This window comes from Opisthocomus hoazin, chromosome 2 (assembly GCF_030867145.1).
Source record: "Opisthocomus hoazin isolate bOpiHoa1 chromosome 2, bOpiHoa1.hap1, whole genome shotgun sequence".
In the NCBI taxonomy this organism is placed as follows: domain Eukaryota; kingdom Metazoa; phylum Chordata; class Aves; order Opisthocomiformes; family Opisthocomidae; genus Opisthocomus; species Opisthocomus hoazin.
Window position 1 is genome coordinate 41,902,807 of NC_134415.1, and position 13,966 is coordinate 41,916,772.

Here is a 13,966-nt window from a genome sequence, read left to right on the forward strand (position 1 = left end):
AATGCACTATATCATATAATTTCCCGGTAATGCTGTATTCGGCCAGGGCTGCCAACCGGCCAGAAAGCTCAGGAAATATGGCAGAGAAATTAGGTACCATCAAACCCAAATGATGCATTTTGCTCCCAGGCTCCGCTCAGAAGCACTATGGCTTTGGGTTTTGTGCTGCGATCACTGTTTTCCCCCATCTACCCCTGTAAAACATCACTCCTCAAGCGTCTAAGACACTCGCCAGCATCCAAAAATGCCATTTATTCAATTACCTGGTTTTACATATTCTTCAGTACCATCTCATTACGAAAGCTAATGGCTGAGTGCTGGAGTTTCAGTGCGGCTGGCTGCTAAGTGAATTAAAATGCAAGCTCCAGGTCACCTGCGCTCAGGGGAAACAGGAAACGTCGACAGAGAAGTATTTCATACCTCTCTGTTGGCCAATGTCCTCTGACAGTGCCACATTTCAGGGACCTACCCTTGGGTCTCGCTTCCTTCAATAACGCTAAGGGCCACCTGCAAAATGCCCTGGGGCCGAACATCCCAGGCAGGCTCTCTGTCCACAGCTGCCCCGGCCCCCTCCTTCCGATATGTTATCAAACCCGTTTTTCTTGCAATCTCTTGCATTTCAAGATCTGCTTTGCTACTACTGAAAGGAAGGAGGAATGGCAAGGCATTTGGGGATTTGAGCATGGGGATGATCAACCCCATTACATCTGGGAGGAAGGCTTCATAGCACCAGCCTCTCCCACCCATGGATTTTGTGCTGGGACAACAAGCTCAGGTGACATCCCAAAACAATCCTGCTCAAGTGGTACCAGCTGCTTGGAGGTGGATTTGCACCAGGTGAGGCTGTAGCTGCAAGCCCCCTGCCACCCTTTCATGGGAGGTGACACACCATGTCCTCTGGGGACTCCAGTGGCCCCACAGATCACCCATGGGATTCAAGCTACTGGGAAAAGGCATTTTTGTTGATGTACGTGCATCCCTTTTGAAGAAAGGGGGACTTACCCACAGCTTTGGCAAGGCTTGGCTAAACCAGGGTGACTTTTATGGATAGAAACAGCTTTATTCTGCTGCGCTGAGGGTAGAAAGCATCAATGGTGGCAGCTGCCGATCTTCCTACGCTGTCACCTTTACCTCCTGACACGGCGAGGGAGGCCCAGGAGCGCAGCCTGGCCTCCATGCTGGATTAAACAGCACCCCGAACGCCACTTCCCTGGGATTTGGGAATAATTTAAGAGGCAGATTTTAACAGGCCCGGCTCCAAGGCAAGGAGTCATCATCTATTTTTCCGGTTGCAAGCCACAAGAAACATAATGCATTAAAAAGTCATCAGCGGCTGTTGCAAAGGACTGCTGCAATCCCCTGCCCAGCCATCACCATGCGGTATCGCATTCTTAAAAAGGCTTCCTCTGTCCCTGGCACCGACTGAGTGCCTCTTTATAAATATTTGGAATAAATGAATAAACTGTTGAAATTCCCCAGAAGGGGAAGGAAACATTTCTGTGAGCAACGTGGGGCAAGCATGAGTCATCAGGTAAAACTTCTAGGAGACTTGCGCACCCACAGATGGCTGGTAAATATCTAAATCAGGAAATCGCCTCAGAAAAATGGTAAGAGATTTATTTTATCGATAGATAGCAAAGAAAGAAAGACAGACATACAGAAAAGAAAATCTCTCAAAATATCAACCAGTTTATCAAAAAGTTAAAGCACAATAAAATGTGGAGGTCATGGGCTCCACTGAAAACCCTCCTGTGAAACAAAATGAAAGCACAAACGTTAATTCTGATATGTACACTTGCAAAAAGGATCTGCAAGAAAGAAAAATAAAAAACCAAATGTAAAATAAAATGAGACTGAGTAATCTGAACATTGGGAAAGTAAAGCAACATGCACATAAAATAAGTATGCCTCGTCATCTGCTGCTTTCCATGGCCCAAAGCTTTATGAAACACAGCGCTTGCTTGGCTTGGATTTGGAAAAACATGGTGTGCCTAAACTATTTTTTTGAAATACAGATACGCCTAGAAAAACACTCTAAAAATTCAGCAGTTCTGGGAATATGCGGACCAAGAAAAAAGAAAACTGCGCTAAGAGGAATCGCCTTGCCAAGCAGAGAGCGAGTGCAGGGCTTGCCAATTGTATAATGCGTGATTGAAGGCGACAGCACTTGCAGATATTTTAGGGAGCACCAGATCATAAACGAGTGGCAGCTTGGAGGAATTCCCAGAAAACAAGCAGCGATTGCATGAATAAATTGCCAGGCATTTTAGTGGTGCAAAAGGTGACATCTGAGGAAGAACTAGCTGAAGGTTGCAACAACATGTGGCTACTGCTTACAACTCTTCGGTAAGAAGCAGCAGAGCTTGGGATGGGCTGCATATCTGGAGCTGCACATCTGGAGTCATCACGTACACAGTGCCAGAGCTACAGCAGCAGCCCTAGCTCACCGCAGGGCAAATCCACTGTGGCTTCATTGAGCCATCACCCAGGAAAGTGCCAGCAAAAGTGGGACCGGAGAAAATTGCTGGTGCTGCCAGCTGCCGTACTGTGCCTGAGCAGCACCTACCTGGCCACTCCCTGCCCTGCCTCCACCAACATCGTGGAGGTCAGAACAAATCTCCAGGCTTTGAGCGAAACCAAGCCTGCCCAAACCCTGTGGCACACGGCAGTCCCACTCACGAGTGGTTTTTAGTTGTCAGTAAACCAGGAAGGGTGGAGATCGGGCAGATCGCAGGCAGGTATACCTGCAGAGGGGCAAGTAGGAAGGGGAGTTTTCTGAGGTTAGGGACACGGGAGCGTGGCATGAGTTATGTCCCACCTTCTTCCCTGGCTCCTTTTGAGGACCGGGCAGGGAAACCTCTCCCAGGTGGATCTCAGGCAGGGGCCCTCCTTCAGCCCTTCTTCCCACTGCTTCCCCGTCTCCCTCCCTTTCCTCCTCTGGCTGTGCTGAGCTGCTCATGTCGCCGCTGTAAATCTAAAAACTGCCCAGCAGGCTGGACTGGTGGCTCAAGGCACACTGCCACGTGGCTGCACCCCTGAGGGAAGAAGGAAGAGGAGGAGGTGATGGCCCTGGTGTCACACTGCTGGCATGGCTCAGCACGCTGGCATGGGAGCTGGTACCATGACAGGCTGCAGTGGTCTCCAAAACAGGATGAGACCCCTGCATCCAACAGGGCTGTGCTGGGATGTCTGCTCAGACAGACCCACGCAGGAGGCCAGCATCCACGTGTGGCCCTAGCCACAGCGGGAGCTGCTTGGCCACGTCTTCGGGCCGAGTCTCATTTACATCTGGGCTTTGGGGAAGGAATCTGAAATCTCTCCTGAAGCACATAAGCAGCAGCTTTCATTTGCCAACACCACAGAGATACTTAGCAGGACCATCTAGCTAGTAACACCATTTAGTTAGCAACACCCATGAAGCCCACCAAAAAGCCATGGATGCTTGTGTCCTTCACTCAGGGAACCAAAGCAGAGCAGCATCGGAGGCCTCTTCTCCAAGTTCAGCCAAAAGTGGCCAATAGAAGTTCAAAACTCTGTAGGGAGGGACAGATGGACGGACACACACACATAAACCATCTCAGTAGGAAGGCATGGCTCTGCTCAAGGGGGAAATCTCTTCTCCATGCCCCAGTACCAGCTGGGGATTAGAGCAGTCTGGGGAACTGCAGCATCCTCTTCCCCTGCCCACGTCAAACCTCGTGAAGCAGAAATGATTTCACTGCCCAGTGACACTCCTGTGCCCTTACCAAGGGCCAAGCAGATTGTGGTCCTCAAAACGCTCAGCTTGCTTTCCTCATTTTGCACCGTAGTTTACAAAGATCCACCAAGAAGAAAACCAGGAGCATTAGACATTCAGGAGAGGGAGGATTAGGAAGAGAGAGAAGTGGCCACCCATAGAAATGTGTCCCTTTTTAACTTCACACCTCTACTAGGAAAGCATCTAATGATTTCTTAAATCACCCTGATGTTTTTTGCCTCAGCCTGGTTAGCCATTTCACGTATTTATTATTCTTTGCATGAAATAATACTTCCTGACATCTGTTCCCAGTTTCTTTTTCTTTAATTTCCATTTATAGCACATTTTCCTATCCTCTGACCATGTTAAAATAAAACAATAAGCATGTTTGACACAACGCAAGTTACTTAAGATCATGATCCTTCCCTGATCTTTTTTTTTTTTAAACATGCTCTAAATTGCAGAAAAACATTTCAATGAACTGTGACGAAAAGCAAGCGGAAAGCTCAGAGAATCAGCAACCACTCAGCATTTCACACCCGCGCTGGCAGCCGCTTACCCGGGGACCGGCGTGAGGATTGTTGGTGGTTACAGTCCAGTTCCACTCTGACATCTGTCAGCTGGAGGCAGATGGGGAAAGTGAGGAGCTGTGGGCTGTGCAGTCCCTCCACAAGATGGAGGGGAGAACCAGGCAGCCGTAAGGGACGAGGTGCCAGTGGGACGGGCAAGGGAAAAGAAATGTTAATTCCTAATGCAGTGACACAAATTGGCTTGAGTGATGCTTTCGCTTTTGACCAGGCAGGTGGGAAAAGGTGCCCTTCCCTTGCTCTGAAGAGACAGTTTGCTTCCAAGTACAATCTGGCAACTCCACAAGCAATAAATTCACAAGGAGAAGCAATAACGAGTACTTTAGTTATGGCACAAGAACATTTTATGCTGTCATCTCTATCTTGGTACAAGTCCTCAATATAATTTTAGCTCAGGAGGAGGTTGCTTATGAAGTGAAAATAAAATGGAAAGAATCAATGTAGCCTCCAACCAAATGTGTGTGCACACCTTCCAGTTAAGTAACAAAGCAAAACAGCAAGCGGGTATCATCTCCAGCTGGTCCGTCACAATTTTATGGACTGTAACGCAGTTCTCCAGTAGGGACCATCATGCTCCATACAAGCATTAGCCTGCTCAGAACAGCCCCTCCAGGTCCTCCTGCTCTGATAAGCCAGTAAGTATGGTTACACACCCTGCTGTGACGAGGTCGACAAGGCTGCACCCCCGAACGGAAACATCTGAAACGGAAACCATTTCTGCTCAGCCCTCTTTAGCTGGAAGCATAGTGGTTGCTCTGCAGTTTCGCGCTATGGCAGAGAGATGTGGGTGCCAGCGACAGCCGAGAGCCACAGCAACCCGGGCAGTTCAGATCGTGGTGCCCTGTTCGTACTTCATCTGCCTCTGGAAGCTTTCTTCACTTCTGTTTTATTGATAGTGCTTGAACCTGCCAGGCTGCCAAGGATGCTTTTACTTTTACCCAAAGTCCATGCTGAACAAGCACACAGTAGAAAACCTGGGTTTAACCTGGTGCTTTTTTGAGGTCAAGACAAACTTCATGACAAACAGGACTAAGAGCAGCCAAGTTAAACTGTGCCCTGACAAAGCCCTGTCCTCTGAAACGCACCACACAGCTCAGTGCCAGTGCTGCACCACTGCAGCTCAAGAAGGCTGATGAGGGTGGCTGGCCTTCAGGGAAGCAGGTCAGAAGTGGCTCTGAAGGCTTGCTCAGCACACACTGGAGGGCTTCTCCTTTTGGGAAACCAGCATCACCTCCCACCGCCCAAGAGATGCTCCCCTGATTGTCCCCTGGCTCCGCACAGCGTCGGGTAGGTGTGACTGAATGGACCAGCAAGGTTGGCCACCTCATCACACCTTGGGAACCATTGAATCTACAGCAGCATAGAGCCTCGCCGTTACAGCAGTGCACGTTTCTGTCTCTGCTCCCTGAACTCGCTGCACTTGATTTACACTCCCAGGCTTTAAGCTCCAGGCAGGCAGAGTTTGGGCCAGTGGATTTGTCCTACATAGCCCATGGTTTGAAAGAATAAACACAAGTCCCCCCCCAGCCTGCCTGTTCCTTCCGCTCATTTCTCCCCTGCCACAACTGGCCAATTTACCTTTGCTGTTCATCTAGCCCAGTATTTACAGCACCTGGAAGACCCAAAAACTGACTGAGGGAGAAAAGAGAAAAGCTACACTAAACTCGAACGCCTGATTATGCACAGCTTTATGCGAACAACGCCACCGCCACCTTGGAGAATAGGCCTGGAGGAGGGGTTGGAGAAAGCTTCACCGTGTAACAGCCCATACTTGGTTGTGAATTTGTTGTACAGTTATAACCGGGATTTCACAATCATTCCCTATTTTATGTGCAGAAAAAGGAATTATGAAAAAATACTGAACACCGTTTGTTTTCTGAGTTACAGTCTCTTTATTTGGTTAAGTGGTCTGAGTCAACAAAGTCATGCTCTCCTCAATTTCGGCGAGGTTCTTCAGCATCTGGCTCACCTTGGCCTCATCAAACTCCAGACAAAGAAACTCCGATTCCTACAAAACAAAAGTGCAAGAACAATAGTTGAGAAAGATGACAGCTTTTCAGGCGTATAACAGAGGGCGCACAGTGACTTCCAGTTTCCTGATGATTTGTGTCCCGCGTCTGCTTTTCTCCTGGTACTGCTTGAATAACCTCAGTAGGTCTGGAGGTTGGCTACACACCTACCAAGCGAGAGCAGTATGTGCTGGCAAGCCAGCCAGCGGCTGCCATAAAGGACATAGGCAGTCTAAGCCCTGCCCGCCTTTCCTTTCAACGTAGGCATCAGTTTGGGTCTCTGCTTAGCTGCAGGCTTTCGCTAAACTTGTAGAAATTTAATTATATCTGAGACTTCCACTTTTCTTTCCAATCTGGTGATCCCCAGAGCTGTTGCTGCAGACACTAGGAACTGCAAAGTGGCTGGAGCCACCGCGCAAAGCTTGTCAGATACAAAAACCAGACTTAATACAGGGGAAACAAGAATCCAGAACACAGTCTTGTACAGGACACTCCAGTCCAGAAGTTCAGGAGAGTTTTACATTTTCTTACACATGGGCTCTAGTGTCAATTTAAACTCAGAAGCAAGTTAAGAAGCAGCACTGATTTGCTCTGAAAAGTCCTGTCACATCTTAAAAAAATAGTTATTCTCTGATAAGATGGATATTGGGATAGTAAAAGGGTCTTGTCAAAGGCCCAGAAAATAAAGAAAAGATATTAAAAAAATAAAGAATATATATACGTGTGTGTGTGTATATATACATAAAGTTCAAATTATATGGAACTCATTAATAAACACCAGTGTGAAAAGGCCTCCTGAGATCTCCAGTCCATTAGCTTTACCTACCGGTATGTCTAGAGTTACAGAATGTTTCCTATAGTGATTGTGGCAGAACAAACATTTGAGACTGCCGGGAGCATGATTGTGTACTAAAGGTCGTTCCAGGTGAAGCACCATCAGTGATAGAGAAACAAATCGAAAATATTTGAAAATTAAAGTGCAGCCAGTACTGGGGGAGGGGTTTCCTTATGAGACATTGCAATAGTTTTAGCCATCAGAATCACTGTATATCCACTGAATTTCTGTATGTAACACAGACCCTGTGGTGCTTATACAAGCAAAAGGGCATCTCCAGGTCTCATCTGCTTTCTACCAGACTAAAATTTCTATCATTATTTCACAATACTTTTTTTCCATACAATTAGCATCTACCCAAACCACCACAACTTCTTCCTTTACATTTATGGAATTAATAGTTAATGCACAAGGATAAAATCATCGTGCAAATTAAACCCACCAATTTTTATGAAGTACATATTAGAACCGCTACAAACATTCTCCCCCAGGCTGCAGGAGTAGTTTTACCTTTCACCCTCTCCTGCTCTCCCAGGGATGCCTGGGTTGTTTCATTTTTTGTAAGAACCAAACCAGCAAGTGAGGTACACACCAAAATGCTGACAGAGACAGCAAGGGCTCATTCTGTGTGCAATTATCACGAAAGGCACTGCCAGAAGGACGCTAACAGGAAAGAAACGAGGAGCCAGAAGTCAGTGATCAGAAAGCCAAGCATGTCAAGCACATGGAAAGGTTATGCTGGGGCTTCTGCCCAGACATCAGTCACACAGGGAACTACCGCAGTTCAAGGCAGAAATCAAAATGGTGATTTAAACCTTAAAACTTGAAACCTTCTAAGAAGGAAGATGTCATACAATGAGAGCGGTGAGTACTTTAGACTTACCATAGCTACACTGGACAAGTCTGTCTTTGTGAAAGGTTTATTCTCTTATCTGCTAATGACCAAATCGGCCAACAGACCAAGGTGCAGAGATCAAGTTACGTATTTAGTATGTGGGTGCTGCTGATTAGAAAAGGTTTTGCAGAATTAAGGAGAACTTTGAATGAATGAACTATCAGTAAAGTTCAGTAGTAGTCATGCAACTAAATATATACTGTGTAGAACATACAGATGACTATTAGGAAAGGCCTTTGCCTGAGCAAGCAATTATGCTCATAAACAGCATCCTATTGAAAACTGTTACTGTAGGTTTGGGTTTTTTTTTTGAAATTTAATCATTCATTTCTACAATATTACTTAGTACATTCCAAAACATCACATAAGTAGCATTAAACATTCAGGATCAATAGCAACATAAAGTCTAGGACTTGGAAGCAAGGGCTTTCTCACACCGTTTTTCTTGTCCTTGACAATGGTTATCAACCCATCTTAAGGAAAATACCTCTGCAAAGCACAATTACAGCAAAGCATAATTACAGCTGGTCACTGTGCAGAAAGAAAATGTCTGGTGAGGAATTTGACAACTTAACTCCATTTGGCAGTGGGCTTTCTTGTCGTTTCCCGTCTGATTAGGAGCGCACTGAAAACAGTCTAGGCTGGATCTGCCTGAAGAAGAATTTGCAGGAGATTGCATAAGAAAGCCTGAATGAAACCCTGAGATATCTCTCCATGCATTCCTTGTTTAGGAAGCACTGGAAAAGTCAAATCTCAAGCAATCCGTGAGTTAACCCCTGAGGCTTTGTGAAGCATCGTGGTGAAAGCAGATCACAGACCCTTGCTGGAGTAAACCATTCTCCACTGAAATGAGCAGAAATGGCAGCGGCAGCCCAGCTGGTGCAACTGCTGCAAATCGGGACTGCAAAGCCAATGCCTCCTCACTCCCCCAGCTAAATCCCCCCAGTTTTAGCAACCTTGTTTTCCCAGACCTGAGGGGAAAAAAAGTTTTGAGCTCACTTTCACAGAAGGGCTACTGCAGAAGCTTTTCTCACCAACCTAAAATCATCCCAATCTCTGTAACACGTTACAAGTCTTGTTGCACAGACAACATCTGAAAACACGTCTTCTCTCTGTAACCTGACCTCTCTTTCCTCAACACTTGTGCCATGGCCACAGGCTGATTTCCATCTTGACCCTTTAGGGAACAAGCGGTGGTGCTGTGCTACGCAGCCCTCGGTCATGGTCCTCCACAGGACAAACTCCAAGGCCAAACTCCTGTTGACTTCTGTGGCCTTCCAGCCACAGGTGTGCACCCCAAGTCACCTGAGTGTATCAGGAGACCTCCCCAGGCCAGGGTGTGCAGCCTTTAAGCTCTGCATAAGCTGATTTTATGGCTTAATCACATGGTCAGTGTGAGTGGACAGGAGAAGACTGAAGCTCCCAGCTCTGGTGGAGATGTTTTTGCATGAGCTTAAGGCATAAGGAGGCTTTTTTTTTCCTCTTCAGGTTTTGTCAGTTAAAAGGAATGCAAATTGAGCAAAAGGACACTCTTGGATTACACTAAGTCTCTTCATGCCACTTTACAGAAGTATAAGTGTACTTATAAAGCATGCTTTTATCTGTAAAGCAGCTAAAATTTTCCTATGTGGATTGGACGGTATCTAAATTGTTAATCACACTTTCACGTGGACCAACCTAAAACATGACTGAGAGGGCTGTAAATCAGGCTGCTCAGAATTATGCTTTAGTTTTATTTAATGCTTCATTAGTTTATATCCTTCATAGAGGTCCAAAGAAGTAGAAAAAAGGAATAAAAAAGAAGATGGAGCTGTGAAATTAAAACTTCCCATTGCTCCTCTAACATGTCCTCCAGGAGCAGGACAAATCTGGTGTCTCTCTGCTCCTTCTCAGCAAGAAACAAGGCACCCCTTTTGATACTTCCTGTTGTTACAGAAATTTTCATCCACTTGGATCTCTTGTAGTTAAGCAAACCCAAAATGGAATGAGTCATTCATTAAAAATAAACCCAGAAGCTAACAAACAAGAACATCCACAGGCTACCAAACACTCGCTTAGCTGAAGCCACCACACACATGATGACGGCACCATGAGCCCTTTCACTGGACCGGGATCTGCTGTGGTGAATGTTTCATGCCCAAAGCGTGAGTAGCGGTGCCTCAAAGCCCTGAAGCACAGCACACTTGCCTCCCAGACCGGAATGCGGACTTCAGCTGAGCCCTTCACGGAAATGGATGTGATCTGTGGAAAAAGGTGCGTGTACACACATGAGCAGCGTTGTTAGAACACGTGCGTGTGCGATGGAAACAGCACATGCATCCCCACCTTCAGGTTGGAAAGCCAAGCTTGATGCTTTCACAAAGGTGTGGGAATGGACGTCCATGTCCTGTGACCGTCTTCGTTTTCTCCCACGCCTCCTTCCATTTCCCTCCTGAGCCTGGCCTATAAAACAAGCTGCTAAACAAACATCCAAGATACACAAACTCCACCCAGCCACGAATTAGGTCTTCTAGGTTTTTTTGCTTTTTCAGGAACAAGAGAGAGCTGCAAAAATATTTATATGAGAGACTAAGAGAAGCATGATTTTCTGTATCTCAGTAAACACTTAAAAACCCCCGTATTTTTAGAAAACCAATCCTCACACATTCAAAACTTTAAAAATTACAATTGTTCTCTATTGCATCAGTTTGACCAGCTACTTAAAATGGTTCCCAGCAACTTTGATACGTCTAGTATTTTTAAGTTTCAGCCATTACACTTCAAAAAACAAAAATAAACCCCTCTGAATTTATGTATCATTTTATTCATTCCCACTTGATTCAGAGACCTCCTACAACATTCAGCATTCAGGTAACCTGGCCACTGCTAGGACTGCAATGTAAGTGGGTGATAAATTTCCTTTGGATCCCGCAGCGTCTTCACTAAGGCTCGCTCCATGAGCTCAGGGTGGTGGCTTAGGGCACCTCCCGAGGCAGAAGTTAGGAACTGAGCTTTTTTAGCAAACGGTGGTTGCAAGGGAGACGCTGGTAGGGGGGCAATCAGTGGGGTGCCATGCCTCACGCTTGCTGGCCCAAGGACAGTGAAGGCTGCCACATGCAAGTATTTGCCTACCCAGGTGGAAACACCTCAGACAAAGCTCTGAGAGAGGTAAGGAGAACCCCCTGCCAAGCGGTGGAAACAAAAATTGCTCAGCAACTGAACAAAGATGCCAAGGTGTTGACGACAACCTGAAGAACTCACAACTCACGTGGGTTCAAGGGACCAGGGGCTTTCTTCCATTAAATCAGAGAAGTGCTGCCAAGCTGAGAGCTGGAGAGCAGGTCTCCGTGGTTCAATGGAGGTGTCACGTGCCAGGGCAGAGGGAGCCAAGCCCACCGTCACACACAGTATGTGTGCTCTACGGCATTCAAGAAACTGAGACCCAGAGAAATGCAGGGTTTGTCCAATTAGATACTACTTCATATTAAAAGCAGTTGCATTTTAAAACCCTGTGCAAAGAGAATACAGGCGATGCTGTGTGCCCATCCTCACCTCCAAGGATTTCAGACGTGCCAGGAGCAAGCACAGGGTCCACATCCCTTGGGAACAAGCCCACTCACAACTGCTTGATTTGGGGTCCCAGGGGCCACCGGGTTGTGGGTGCCACTACCGAGAGGGGCCCGCGGGAGGAGAACTGCTTCAGATAACGTGGAGGCAGATAACCAGAGATGCTGCAAACTGGGACCCATGGAGCTCATCCTGAGCGACCAGGGGTGAAGCAGAAACCTCAACGACACCCCATGATGGGCAGCCACCAGCCAACATGCCAGTCCCATGCATAAAAGCCTTCTCAACTTGACACAGTGTTCCTGAGATCATCAGTGGCTCTTTGCAAAGCAATCACCCAGTCTTCCCTCCTACCCCTCACTGGGGATATACACCGGGGATGAAACACCAGGAAAGCAAACTCTTTAGATACTAGAAGAGCACCAGCTTGTGATGCCTGCATGCAAACAGACAGAGAGGCAGACAGGTACAGGACATGGACTTTTGTACTGAGGCAGCTGCTTCCTGTAACAATAGGAGTATCGTGGTTTCTCGGGTCTTAGGTACAGGTAATGCAGTCATTTCCTCCACAGAGGCTGAGGTTCAATGCAAGTTCATTGCTCTGGAAGATACTTTATTCTCCTGGCTTAGGTTTTGCATTAGATCAGGATGCTTTAAAGATTTAGCTGCCCCTTGTGTTGTAAGTAAAACCCACATCTGTAACGTCACCAGAAGCCCAACTTGCCTTCAAACATCCTCGTACCTTTCATTGTGATTAAGAACCCACATTAACTTTCAGCCTTTCCAATTTTTTTGGTCAACATGACATTAAGTGGCTTTGGAAAGGACTAACTGATTAAACAGCTTTACATCCGCAGTTACGCATTTGCTTGCTAGCAAGGAAATCTTGTACCCTTATTAACAGTTTTTGATACTGTGGTAAGCAAAATGCTTTAATTATGGAGGGTTTTTTCTTAATAAAAAGAATTGCAGAAGCCAGAATTTCAGTAAAAGTTATTAACAAAAGTAGTAGAGTTCAGAAATGCTGCCTTTTTTTGGGCTGAAGCCCAGCCATTCAGTGATACGTGATTAAAATAAAAAGGAACTTCTTTCTCCATTTGTTAGTTAGATGTGTGAAAGGGTAAAGCAAAGATATTTCTGGCATAACATTTCCTATAGAAATTAATTTTGATGCTTTTCAACAACTTCTGAGTTCCTCATGGCTAAGCAATAAATAATTTTTTTTACTACTCCATATCACTTTTCCTTCCAGCTCACTGAATATTCTGCAGCCAAGCAAATCTCCTACCTCCTCTGCTAACCAGGAAAAACACCAAGTTATCTATTACATAAGTAATGAAGTGCATCACTGGTAAATAAAGACTGGAGTCATGACTGTCAAACCTCTCAGCATTTTATGTTAGCTTGGATAGCAAAACCAGGAGGGAATACCTCCCAAATGGTATAATCTTCTACTGTAATATGCCGGGAGATGACCACATATAGTTTTCCACCTGAACATCTGCCCCGGTCCCCTCTGTGGAAGAGGCGGTGGGCCGGGAGTCACCTGCAGATCGCATCTGGCTCACGTGCTGCAGGTCAGCCCGTGCCGATCTGCGGTCAGACGTGTGCGGCAGCAGCCCGGGACGAGACAAACAAGGCGGCCACCGCCAGCCCCATGGGGTTTCACCGCTCCTCCGTGGACGCCGACGACTGCCCAGCAAGCGCACCTAGCTGTGGGCACCCTCCTGCTGCAAAGTCAGGTGCCAGGCATCTTGCTCAGACAGGCTTATTCTTTGTAGCAGGAAAAAGTACTGAAATGTATAGAAGGACAGCCTGCCTTTGGAGGATTTCAGGCATACTTACATGTCTCAATAATGTATGTCTTATATTCAGAAGTGGTGCAAAGATACATAAAGCCACATACATTACAAGCTAACCTATCATTTTCTTTCAAACAGCATTATCTCTGTACATACATATCTAAAAAAACACCTTTGACTGTTATTCTAAGTGCACTAAAGGAACGGCGGGCTTTGCTTACATCAAAGCAGCAGGGTTAAGGTTAAATCAGTGATATATTAACACTGGATGAATATCTTACAATTCACAATACAAGCAAATTAGGCTGCAAACAGAAAAGCTGGTGGGGGGTAAAGGAAACAATCCCTGCGAAAGCTGCTCCAGCACGGTGCGGTACAAGAAGCCGGTCACTAAGACATCACGCAAGCCTGGACTTGCGGTCGGCTTGCATCACGCAGCAGCGAGCGCAGCAGCAAACGTGCATGGGAATTCAAAGCACACTCATCGTCTCCAGCAACACCCACAGGCAGAAACAAATGTCACTTTGTTTCCAAGGTATTAATTAAACAGAAAAGA

General features: G+C 46.3%; 1 protein-coding gene across 2 annotated transcripts in view; it reads right to left on the reverse strand.

The window, feature by feature from the left end:
• Positions 1–6,191: 6,191 nt before the first annotated feature.
• The window catches only part of COMMD1 (copper metabolism domain containing 1), an 89,389-nt gene continuing 81,614 nt past the window's right edge, over positions 6,192–13,966 (reverse strand). Inside the window, exons 3-4 of one of the 2 annotated variants that reach the window (XM_075413365.1) lie at positions 10,388–10,504; positions 6,192–6,331 (exon numbers count right to left, since the gene is read on the reverse strand). In XM_075413365.1, coding sequence (XP_075269480.1) covers positions 10,418–10,504 — 87 coding nt within the window. In that variant the 3' untranslated portion in view covers positions 6,192–6,331; positions 10,388–10,417. The remainder of the gene's footprint in view (positions 6,332–10,387; positions 10,505–13,966) is intronic. The other variant, XM_075413364.1, reaches the window with a different exon arrangement.